The following is a 12873-nucleotide window of genomic DNA, read 5'->3' on the forward strand; positions in this document are numbered from 1 at the left end:
TCTTTTTTTTATACAGAGAATTGTGAGGGTCTGGAACCAACTCCTCAGTAATGTTGTTGAAGCTGACACCCTGGGATCCTTCAAGAAGCTGCTTGATGAGATTCTGGGATCAATAAGCTACTAACAGCCAAACAAGCAAGATGGGCTGAATGGCCTCCTCTATTTTGTAAACTTTCTTATGTTCTTATTTCATCTACAGCAAAATGGATGGTTACATAATCAGGGAACTGAAAATTGATCAATTTAGTTTTCAGGCAAATGTCAAAACAGTTACCTCCATCATCATAAATCCAGTAGACATCAATGGCCTTCTTTCCTTGTTTGCCCTGGAAAATGCTGCTGGCTTGTTCATCCACTAGATGCGATGAGCACATATCCTCTGGAATTCAAGACAAGAAAAAGGTTATGAGCAATTACTAAATATGCATTCAGTCCACACAGTGGTGACCATGTATGTATTTAACACTGGTATAAACACCCATTAACTTAAAACAATAAATGGGTGCTGGCAATTCTGAGCAAAACTTCTGTATTCGTATATGAGTCCCTTGCCTACAACACATCCCATTGTAACTTCAGTTCAGTGACTTGTCATAACACGTGCAACTTCTTTTCACAAATCTAGAATGTGTGAAATATTTTTTAAAAATACAAGATCTTAAAGACGAAAACACATACTAGCTATAACAGACTAGACAACACAATTACATTATATATATACAGTGTCTTACAAAAGTATTCAGACCCCTGACCAATTCTCTCATATTACTGAATTACAAATGGTACATTGAAATTTCGTTCTGTTTGATATTTTATTTTAAAACACTGAAACTCAAAATCAATTATTGTAAGGTGATATTGGTTTTATGTTGGGAAATATTTTTAAGAAAAATAAAAAACTGAAATATCTTGCTTGCATAAGTATTCAACCCCCACACATTAATATTTGGTAGAGCCACCTTTCGCTGCAATAACAGCTTTAAATCTTTTGGGGTAAGTATGTGTCACAAAGACGGCCGGAGTGGGTGGCGTCAGACCAGAAACAGGAACACAAACGACAGAGAGATGGGGTTTTGGTGAGGCTGAACGTGTGATCGCGTTCAGCATTTAATAAACAGAACAGAAAATAAAAGGTTGGAACAGACAAAAACACTGGACACGGCACTACACGCCAAAATAAATAGACAAACAAAACGGACTACACAGACAAACGGTGCACGGAGACAAACAAACACGGTGAGTGAAAACACTTAACTATTCTTCTTCTTATTATTATTACCTCCGTCTCCAATCCCGTTCTCCACTCACTGAACACCTAACTCTGACTGACTAAAAATGTGCCTATTTATACTGTTGTGCTGGGATTCAATTACTAATTAATTATTCACTTGAATCCCAGCACGTGAATTAATTCTGTGCAACCCCGTGTTCACATATAATATTTTAAATGCACGTGCGTGATGTGCAATCCCGTGCCTAAATACAAATATACACTTTTTAAATACACGTGAAACACAGACCCGTTTATATCCCGTGTACCAATGACTATACACCAACATTTACACACGCACGCATACATACAACATAGAACACACAATTGCACACAGGGGCGGGGCACATTGCCACAGTATGTACCAGCTTTGCACACAGTGTCGGAGTGATTTTGGCCCATTCTTCTTGGCAGATTTGCTCCAGGTTGTTCAGGTTGGTTGGACACTTGTGGACCGCAATTTTCAAATAGTGCCAAAGATTCTCAATGGGATTGAGATCAGGACTTTGATTGGGCCACTGTAGGACATTCACCTTTTTATTCTTGAGCCACTCCAATGTTGCTTTGGCCTTGTGCTTGGGATCATTGTCCTGCTGAAAGGTGAATTTCCTCCCAAGCTTCAGTTTTTTAGTGGACTGAAGCAGGTTCTCTTGCAGTATTTCCCTGTATTTTGCTCCATCCATTCTTCCTTCAGTCCCTGCTGATGAGAAGTATCCCCACAGCATGATGCTGCCACCACCATACTTCACTGTAGGGATGGTGTGTCTTGCGGCATGGGCAGTGTTAGGTTTGCGCCACACATAGTGCTTTGAGTTGGCCAAAAAGCTCTATCTTGGTCTCATCTGACCACAAAACCTTTTCCCACATCGCAGCTGAGTCACTCTCATGCTTTCTGGCAAACTCCAGACGTGCTTTCAGATGGTACTTTTTGAGTAACAGCTTCTTTCTTGCCACCCTCCCATACAGGCCAGTGTTATGCACAGCTCTTGATGTGGTTGACTGGTGCACCATTACTCCACTCCCAGCCACTGAACTCTGTAGCTCCTTCAAAGTGATTGTTGGCCTCTCTGTGGCTTCTCTCACAAGTCTCCTTCTTGTTTGAGCGCTGAGTTTTAAGGGAAGGCCTTTTCTTGGCAGTGCCTGGGTGGTGTGATGCAGCTTCCACTTCCTGATTATTGATCCAACTGTGCTCACTGGGATATCCAAACACTTGGATATTATTTTGTATCCTTTCCCTAATCTATGCATTTGTATTACTTTATCTCTAACTTCTGTAGAATGCTCTTCATTTTCCTTCAGATTCACAGCCTGACCAATGATCCTTCAACAGTGGGGTTTTTATCCAGAAAATGTGACAGCAACTTTAATGGTTCACAGGTGGAGGCCAATGGTAAGGTAATTGTGTCCTTGTTAGGGCAATTTCTTTCATCGGTGTAAACTGGGAGCTTCCACAGCATAGGGGTTGAATACTTATGCAAGCAAGATATTTCAGTTTTTTATTTTTATATTCTTTTATAGTTTTTTATATTCTTAAAAATATTTCCCAACAGAAAACCAATGTCACCTTACAATAATTGATTTTGAGTTTTAGTGTTTTAAAATAAAATATCAAACAGAACGAAATTTCAATGTACCATTTATAATTCAGTAATATGAGAGAATTGGTCAGGGGTCTGAATACTTTTGCAAGGCACTGTATATATATATATGTCACGCCTTTCAAGGTACCCCTGCCCATAAATTAGCTGACAGATTAGTGGAGAGGCTGACTGTAGGGAAGCCATGGGCAGGGGGGCAGGATAGCTGCCCTCCCCGTTAGACAAAGCCAAAAAGCAGGTGGAGGGTGGGAAGGAGGAGGCGAACACTGGTGCACAGCAGGTACGTGATGGATTGAGGTAAGATATAAATCCTTTCCTTGCCGATCACTGGACGTATTGTTTATTAAAGGATAAATAAGAAACTAGCTATTCGACTGACGATTTGATCTGGTATTGGAAGCACCTAAAATATGCTTGATGTTTACGTAATTTGATCTAAAGTTAAGGTGAGTTCCCTGCCAGAACCACCGCTTTGCTTAATTTACTTTTGCAACAACAGTCTCTTTCAATTGTACAGTATAGATACCCTTCTCTTCATCTGAGCTTTTTTCTACTCCACTGTTATCTCATTGTGCACTTGATGTGCCCCGTAGTTATTACTTAACAGCATATATTTGCTTGTTTTAAGCCAGTAGGTGTAAAGTCTTTCAGAATTATTATTGGGCTATCCTGTCATTTTAGGAAGCTCACCGATGGTTTCAGTGGAATCTTCTTTTTTCTCAGTTTCTGTGGCTTCATGGTTTTCAAAAGCAGGGTTAACTATGAAGTAAGAAAGTACAGTAATTAAATAGAGAAAAAAGTGCTTAACTGATTTCAGATGTAAGCCTTTCCAATAAGACATCACCCTACTATCATTCATTTAATGTAGTATTTTCAGAACCTACTGAACCCAGCTTCCTCTTAAAATCAATCAAAATAATGTACTGAAATAAACCAACTTTATCATTGAAGCTTAGTTTGAATGTAAAATGGAATTTACTGAAAGGTTTTGGGGTATAGTATTACAGCAATTCCAAATTAAATTGGAACCCGTTTGATAGACATTTAACATATTTATAGAGATCTCAGAACACTTTGGAGTTACCTCGTACCATTCTAGTAAAGCTAAAGCTCTGTATTCAAGAGGTAAGCACCTGTCTTATGCTAATGTCAGTATCCTGAACTCACTCATCAGCCACTAGGAGTAGATGTATTACATATAGTTCAACAGCCGCATGATTTATGTGCATTGCTTCTATATCAAAGTATTACGCATGCACAAAACTAAAAACTATTTACCATGGGCCTCCACCTTGGTAGAAATGTCCAACCCCTCAGTCAATCTCAGCAGACACACCCCGTAGTTCATGTCAAAGGCATCACTGTAAAAAAATAAAATAAATTAAAAATCAATAAATAAAGTTGAAAAACTGCAGACTTTGTACAGTTAAGTACAAACATGTCAGATCAGTGCACTCAAGAAGTTGCAGAGAAGGGCAACTAGGCTGATCCCAGGTCTTAATGACATGTGCTATTAAGAAAGGTTAAAAGAATTAAATCTCTTCAGCCTAGAAAAAAGAGAAAAAAAGAGGGGACGGGACTTGATTGAAGTCCTTAAAATCATAAATGGTATAGATGCAGTTAACCCAAGGCACTACTTAAAATTTAGTTGGGCCCTATGGAATCTGTGTTAACGAGAACACAGGTGGAATCATGGAATCAAAAGAATAACGCGGAATTAACTGCTGTATGAAGAAAAATGCATTTGGCAATAGAGCATTAAGCTTGAGATTTACATATTTAAAGGGAAAATGTTAAACTTTAATTGTCAGTACAGGCAGTGGTGTAACTGGTTTCAAAGTGGGGGGGGGGCAGTTTCTGTAGCTGGGTTGAAATGAGGCGGGGTATTCTGTAAGGGATAAAAAAACATGAAGGGTTGAATGAGTGAAAATAAATGCAATCATGGAAAACAAAATTAGACAATGTTATAGACGTCTGTATTAAAACACAAAAAGTACTTCACACTGACTACTATTTTTTTTTATTAAAGACCATATTGCCACCTAAACGTACACCATTTGTATTTTGCAATGATGGCAATAAAAAAAAACTGTTAATTTAAATTAAGGATCCGTAGATTGGCGGATATCAGGGATATTATATAGTACAGTCACTTTAGAACAATAAGATCACAGTGTTCACGCAGAGAAGATTTATGGTAGTGAAACCACGGGCATAGCAGTAAATATAGAATTGATCAATTTCAAAACGAAAAGTTATGAAAGTTTTCTTAGGTTTTTTTTTTTTTTAACCACTCGGCTCCCTGTCTATCTGCTTGCTTTGGAGCGCCCCACACAGCACTAAAAAACGAAACAAAAAAAAATAATAACCCGTTTTTAAAGTTAACAATACTATTTATCAATACAGTTAGATAACAAAATACTCTTAATCCAATGAACATGAACTCAAATCAAATGGAAAAAATAGAAGCCTGTAAATTTACGGATTTGTGTTTGCCTTGCCTGCAGTGTGCATAAGTTTATTTAAATAAACCTAATTACATTTTTTTAAATGGTAAAAACGGAAATCAGAAAAAAATAAAATGGAAATCAGAACAAAATAACGTGGATTCCATAGGGCCCTAATTTAGCACAGAGATGAACAAGGGGGCATAAATGGAAGCAAGGGACAAGCCTTGACTTTTCTTATGTTCTTATGATATCTTGACCAACCAGCTCATTCTTTCTAGGTTACTCACTGTATAGTTCCAATATAGTCATCCATGTTTCGTGGCAAGTCTTCCTGCCAATTACCCTTAAAACCCATGAAGAGAGTGTTGGGTTTCAGCTTTCCCAGGCCAGTAGCCTGCAACAAGAAGATATATGAGTAACCCATTCCCCACCAAAGAATGCAAATACAAAACCACATAAAGACCAGTGCAGAGTCCAGATTAGATGATTTAAATATTGCTGCTGTAAGGTTGTTGATTTAATTTCTTACATTTATAATATAGATTAATGTATGAAGTCTAATTAAGAAGAGAATTACAGTATTACATTTATTGATTCCAAGTCTCTAAGTACACATGCATAAGAAGAGATTGACATTAGACATGTTCAGAGGGTGACTAGATTTAAACAATAGTTAGTCGCCAATTTTACCTTCCCATTGGGAGTCACGATGGGCATACCCTAGCACTATGGTCAGTGATGGAAAGGAAGCTGTCACAGAAGCGTGTCTTTGTGAACGCTTATGTGTACCCCCGATTTACAGACAGATAAACAAGCTTGCGTGCTGTGTTAAAATTACCTCGTGTCTACATTCTACTTCTCCTCTTCTCAGCATAGTTGTTTCCACAGAACATTTCATTGCACTCTTACCACACCTGCACTCTTTCCTGCTTCATCTGAAGATCTTGCAGAGTTTGCTTACAACATGATTGTTGCACTTTCTAAGCTCTGGGTTTTGTAACAGCTGAGCTAAATGCACCAGCGTTGACATTAAAGCAGTCATGACCTGAGCTTGTGCACTAGCATTGACCTTACACTGCTTTATAGGGGCACAATCTAACCCCTTTACATTAATAGAAAGTAGCCAGTTGTTATACAACAGTGGGGCTATGGAAGATACCAGTTTGAGAAGATGATCCATTTAAACCCTTTACCTGCATGAGGTTCTTGGCTCCATCTCTCAGGTTGTCCCCAGATAGCGAGGTGTAGAAGGAACGAATCTTGCGCTTGTTCAACCACTTCACCTCTCTACTGGTTTTCTCTTCCTGTTGGATATTCTTACCATCACTCTGAAAAAGACAAAAAAAAGCTCATCTTCATATTACCGATTCAAGAAAGCAAGACAAATACAGTGTATCTTATAGTTTGTGGTTTACAGAGCTAGGATAGAATATCTGATTCCAGGCGTTTAGGTATGGTTTATATTTCATGTAATAAGCAAATACCCCACAACATGCTTAATTTGTGCCAGATAAATGTATACAGTATATACACTGCTGTGTAAAAGTCTTAGACATGTTGCATTTTTGTAGTCTGATGCGTTATGAGCATCAACAATTAACTAAAAGCCTCCACTAGTGTTTTCTACTATTATTACAACCTTGACTTGCATAAAGAAGGAAAAACATTGAGTGAAATAGCTCAAATCACTCAATTTTAAAGGTGTGGTATCCAAAGCATAATCAACAAGTACAGAGAAACGTCATCTGTAATTGACAAACCCAGGACTGGAGGACCCAAAAAGCTGTCTAACAAGGATGAGCAATACTTGAAGATAATATCCTTAAGGAATAGAAAGAAGACAGGCATTGAATTGACAACAGGGCTGGCAGAAGGCACAGGTGTCGCTGTCCATCGAATCAACAGTACGAAGGTCACTCTTGAAATCAGGACTTAAAGGATATGTTAAGAATGGGGAACAAGACTAAAAGGCTAAAATATGCACCTGAACACAGAAATTGGACTATGGAATAATGGTCAAAGGTTCTTTGGACTGTTGATGGATGGACAACGACACCTGTGCCTTCTGCCAGTTCTGTTGTAAATTCAACACCTGTCTTCTTTCTATTCCTTAAGGATATTATCTTCAAGTATCGCTTATCCTTATTAGACAGCTTTTTGGGTCTTCCAGTCCTGGTTTGCCAATTACAGATGATGTTTCTCTGTACTTGGTAATTAAATGCCAGCAATGAGTGAACTCACAAGATAATTGTACTGCATCTAATGGTGTACCAATTACTTACCATGATTATGTTCCCACAGATCATGAGGCTGATATTCTTGGTAAAGGTGCCCACAAAATCAACCAAAGCAGGACGAAGCATTGGAGGACCGGTCAATATTAAACACTGTGGCCTGCAACGACAACCAGGTGTGGTATTTCAATTACATAAACCACTCTGTAGCATATTCACAGGAATGAAAACTACTAATCCATGAATAGTTGTAACAAGACCAGCATAGTATTCAAGAAACAGAAGTAGGTTTAGTTTAGAAGCCTTTAATAGTTAAAATTAGGACACGTTAGCTAACCTAGAAGGAAAATGAACTTCTTATCTAGATCTCCTTCACTTCCCTAAAAAAATGTTGCAGGATTGTGTTACTTTGTCACTTGAATCTGATGTGCCTCAAAGGTTTTAAACTAAAACCACTTCTGGGAGAGAAACAATTAATATTTCAGATTTAAATCTTTAAATTATCAATTTGAGTTGCACATGCGAAACAAGATACACATGAAAAAGTAGTGCTGGGACAAACACAGGATTTTCATGTTCGGATATTCGCTCATATTTTAAATATTCGTTCGGATATTCGTTCATTTTTCCAAAAGTAATAAAAGCCATTATATTGCTCTGAACTCAGGCAGAGACAGCATAGCAGCAGGGGGGCATGTCCCATGTGTGTGCCTTTATTTTACAGCAAAACCTTACAATATGTAACACATTAAAATAGAAAAATATCCCAGGAGTAAAGAATAGGTTTGTGTAGGACTTACTTTATCCCAGTGAATTAACTACAAAACAAAGGATGCCAAATAGCAGTTCAAGTTAAACGTTGTTTGGTTTATTCCCGAAATAAATAGTACATAAAGTTGACACTGCATTTTATTTTTACGTTTTCAAAAAGTAATAACATGAGGTTTACTTTTTGATAGCTGAACAAGCATACGAAAACTGAAATTTAACGTTAAACACTTCAAATAAAACAAACGTGGAAATGGTGTTGTAAAATGAAGGAGGAAAAAATCACCATTTTGGTTCTCGTTTATTATATTCCACATATATAATATATACAGTCTATATAAAAATCACTATACAGCATTTCCATGAAGTTGGGTACTGTTTAAGCGAGGCATTCCACAATGATGTGCCTGACTTTTTTCTGTCCCGTGAGATTCTGACTCGCTCTAAAGCAGCACAAAATTTTAAAAAAAGTATATATGCAACAAAAAGGGTGTCCGCACCAAAATATTTGTAATTCGCTGACTCATAAATATGGCGACATTGACCAAAACCTTGCTTTACCCCCCTCCCCCTCCCACCACCACCAAAAAATAAATAAAAAAACTCTGGCTAACAATTATGAAAAAAAAAGTAACTTCCGGCAGGCGCTTTCTAAACGATACACCTGCCTATTTGTATGTGTCTGTAGTTTTTTAGACATCTCCACCCCTTTCTCCGATGCTCCACCCCTTTATCTGATGCTCCACCCCTTTATCTGATGTCCCCACCCCTTTCTCTGGTGTCTCCACCCCTTTATCTGATGTCTCCACCCTTTTCTCTGACGCCACCACCCCTTTCTCCGATGCTCCACCCCTTTCTCAGATGCTCCACCCCTTCTCTGATGTCCCCACCCCTTTTTCTGGTGTCTCCACCCCTTTATCTGATGTCTCCACCCTTTTCTCTGACGTCACCACCCCTTTCTCTGATGTCACCACCCCGTTTCAGTCCCCTGGTTGCAGCTACGTCTCTGTGTAGATTTGCTACTGCTTTGCACTTCTCGTCCACCGTAGTGCATGGCACCAAAATGTTGTTAACTTTTTAATCTTGATGTTGCACCAATAAAAGTAAAAAAAAAATTTGTTGAACAGATCAGTTTATAAAATAAAACTACGTCTCGTATTATTATCCAATAATGGTTTTAGGAGAAAACATTTGAGGCATATCAGATTGCAAATAAGCTTCTACAGCATTTATCCAATATGAGAGATATTGAGTACATGTTCTTATGGGAAGACATGCAATCTGTGCTTGAGACCATGCATCACCAAAACAGAAGACTATAAAAATAAAAAGGTATAAAAGTACCTGAAGTTTTTAACATGATCCTCCACCCCAGTGAGAGAGACGGAGTAGGAAAGAGCCAGGTTGTAGGTACCAGCCTGCATGGAGGACCCCCAGTTGATATCTAAATCAAAGAGGGTGAATTTATTTATTTTAATTTTATCTAGGATGTATTCCTAAAATATAACATGAAGAATCTTAAGCCTGTGCAAAAGTGTGCTTGTCGGGTTGTATTGAATGACTGGAATTGGGATGCTACGGTTTCAGATCAACTCCATCTGCAGAGTAATTTCTGATTAAAGTCTCACAAGCTTCTCGACCATTACAAAAGCATTTGAAAGGAGCATCTTAACTCAGATTGCTTTTAAAACAGACAACTTGGAGTTACAGATGAGCAGACAGGTCATGTTTTGCTTAAATCTCTATTCATGAGGGATACAACCTAACAGCTGACAAAACAGAGCATTTTAAATTGCACATCAGGCTTCTGTCAAATTGACTCGGCCTAGCTGGAATACTACAAAGCTAATTCTGTAGTTTCTGCTTACTTACAGTACTGAAGTGAAATGTTTGATGGGGTGCCATCAACTGGGTTTAAAACATGCACTAGCCCTGCACCCAGTCCCGGGTTTCAGAGCCTCCTAGGTTTAGGAAGACCATTGAAGTGCCACTTCTAAATCACACAAATCACTGCATGAATAATTCACACCTGAGTCTGCAGATTTACAAATAGAAGCTAATGCAACTGTAAGGGAGGAACAATGTACCAAACTCTCAGTCACTTAAATAAACTGAATTGAATGTAGTTATGAACCCAAGAACAGGATGCAGGATTAGTGAGAGTGTCAAGACCTGCATCAAGGTTAATAACCCATTTTCTCCCCATTTGCCTTAACTGGCCACCCCAGTAATGGGATTTAATAGGAAAAACAGCATACCTGGTTTCTTGTAGGTGACATATCCCAGAAGGAACACCACAATGCCTAGAGCAATGAGCGCTGCCCACCAGGTCAACAGAAACATGATCACAAGGGAAATGATTGCTCCAAACAGAGCAGTCCAGCGGCTGTAGTATCGAAATGAGGGCCTCCAGCCTGCAGGGGGAGCCATTTGAAACATTGATTATGGCGCAAGTGAGGAAGTGACTTCATACGAGGAAGTAGCTTAAATTTACAGCATCTACAGTATATAGCATTTGATATATATGCATAATTCAAAGTGGGAAATTAAATATAAAACCTTGGTTAGCATTTCTTGAATTTCTTGGGTTTTCAAGTAATGTTGCATCTTAGAAAGGACTATAAGGATCTATAAGATAATTGTGGGTAACATGTTACATTAAGTTTCTCTAATTACTGTGTATTTGCATAGTAGTTACCTAGTAAATACATGTGTACTTACACATTATTACTATGTTATTTGTAGGTTTACATCATGCAAGAAATGTACATATTAAATACATTGTAAATATGCATAATAACATTGTAATTATGTGTAAGTATATTTACTAAGCAACTACTATGTAGATACACAGTAATTAAAGACATTTCATGTAAAGGGTTACCCAAAATTGCACAAGCGGACCTGCATAGGATTTGATACACACACATAGCATAATAATGTGCTAGCAGACAAATTATACCCTCGTGGTAGTTCCATTAAGACTGTGAAACAACTTTCATAAATATTAGAAATACTTTTGGCTGGCACTTAGGAAAAAATCTAAACTTATAGACCCTTGTGCTTTGTAAGAATCAGGACCATTGGAAATTCAATTCAACAGAGGTTCATAAATGAACAGTGGCACCAAAAACAGAACCCGCACTCACCTGGAGAATTAGTGACGGAAGCATGAAAGCAACTGAAGTTGATGAGCGCATAGGAACACAGAAAGAAATTGGAGATGATCGGAGCAATTACATTCAACTCAGCTGTTGGGAGAAGAGAGCAGGAGGCATATTCATTACCTGGTACACACAGCAGATCCTTCTGTTTAATGATCCTTTGTAAAGTCCAACAACACCTTTATTACACCTGCTAACTCCAAGCAAGTGTTTTACATAATCGGGAAAAGCCTGAGGTTAATATGTATAGTTTATGGGATTTTCTTGCAGTGATATGCACTGGGGGGTGTGCAGAATTCAGATTCAGCTTTTTATACAAGGAAGAGTCAGGCATTGCTCCCTAGCTGTCAGGTAAACACAAGCCACAGATACAAGTAGTAAATATGCTCTATTAGGACACTGATGCTTCTAGTACTCACCAATCAGGATAAAGGACACAGCGATGAAGAAAGTGAGCAAATAGCCCCATGCAGGTTCATTATTTTTGCCGTATCCCTTTCCGAATACTCCAATCAGGGGGTACAGATTGTCTTTGCAGAGGCACTAAGAAAGAAAAATTATATATATATATATATATATATATATATATATATATATATATATATATATATATACAGTGCCTATAGAAAGTCTACACTCCCTTTCAAAAATTTGACCTTTTGTTGCCTTATAGCCTGGAATTAAAATGCATTAAAATATTTTTTTTTTCATTTTGTAATAGCAATCCTAAACTAGCTCAAGTGTAACCAATCGCCTTCAAAATCACACACCAAGTTAAGTTGCCTCCACCGATGTTAAATTGTTGTGATTCACATGATTTCAGGATAAATTCAGCAGTTCCTGTTGGCTCCCTCTGCTGGGTAGTGTATTTCAAAGCAAAGACTCAACCATGAGCACCAAGGAGCTTTCAAAAGAACTCAGAGACAAAGTTGTTGAAAGGCACAGATCAGGGGATGGGTATAAAAAAATATCAAAGGCCTTGAATATCCCTTGGAGCACAGTCAAGATAATTATTAAGAAGTGGAAAGTGTATGGCACCACCAAGACCCTGCCTAGATCAGGCCATCCCTCCAAACTGGATGACCGAGCAAGAAGGAGACTGATCAGAGAGGCTACCAAGAGGCCAATGGCAACTTTGCAAGAGCTACAGGCTTTTATAGCCAAGACTGGTCAAAATGTGCATGTGACAACAATATCCCAAGCACTCCACAAATCTGGCCTGTATGGTAGGGTGGCAAGAAGGAAGCCATTACTCAAGAAAGCCCACCTTGAATCCCGTTTGAAGTATGCAAAAAAACACTCAGGAGATTCTGTAGCCATGTGGCAAAAAGTTTTGTGGTCTGACGAAACTAAAATGGAACTTTTTGTCCGAAATGCAAAGTGTTATGT

The 12873-nt window shown here is 38.4% G+C and overlaps 1 protein-coding gene across 3 annotated transcripts in view; it reads right to left on the reverse strand.

The window, feature by feature from the left end:
* Window positions 1-12873, reverse strand: part of LOC117398349 (solute carrier family 12 member 3-like) — a 48509-nt gene that overhangs the window by 12659 nt on the left and 22977 nt on the right. For all 3 annotated transcript variants that reach the window (XM_059016824.1, XM_059016825.1, XM_059016826.1), the window contains 10 exons: window positions 11904-12027; window positions 11470-11571; window positions 10579-10734; window positions 9665-9764; window positions 7601-7712; window positions 6512-6646; window positions 5606-5712; window positions 4147-4229; window positions 3559-3627; window positions 275-379 (listed from right to left, as the gene is read on the reverse strand). In XM_059016824.1, the coding sequence (XP_058872807.1) occupies window positions 275-379; window positions 3559-3627; window positions 4147-4229; window positions 5606-5712; window positions 6512-6646; window positions 7601-7712; window positions 9665-9764; window positions 10579-10734; window positions 11470-11571; window positions 11904-12027 (1093 nt within the window). The remainder of the gene's footprint in view (window positions 1-274; window positions 380-3558; window positions 3628-4146; window positions 4230-5605; window positions 5713-6511; window positions 6647-7600; window positions 7713-9664; window positions 9765-10578; window positions 10735-11469; window positions 11572-11903; window positions 12028-12873) is intronic.

Source organism: Acipenser ruthenus, chromosome 54, assembly GCF_902713425.1.
Source record: "Acipenser ruthenus chromosome 54, fAciRut3.2 maternal haplotype, whole genome shotgun sequence".
In the NCBI taxonomy this organism is placed as follows: Eukaryota; Metazoa; Chordata; class Actinopteri; order Acipenseriformes; family Acipenseridae; genus Acipenser; species Acipenser ruthenus.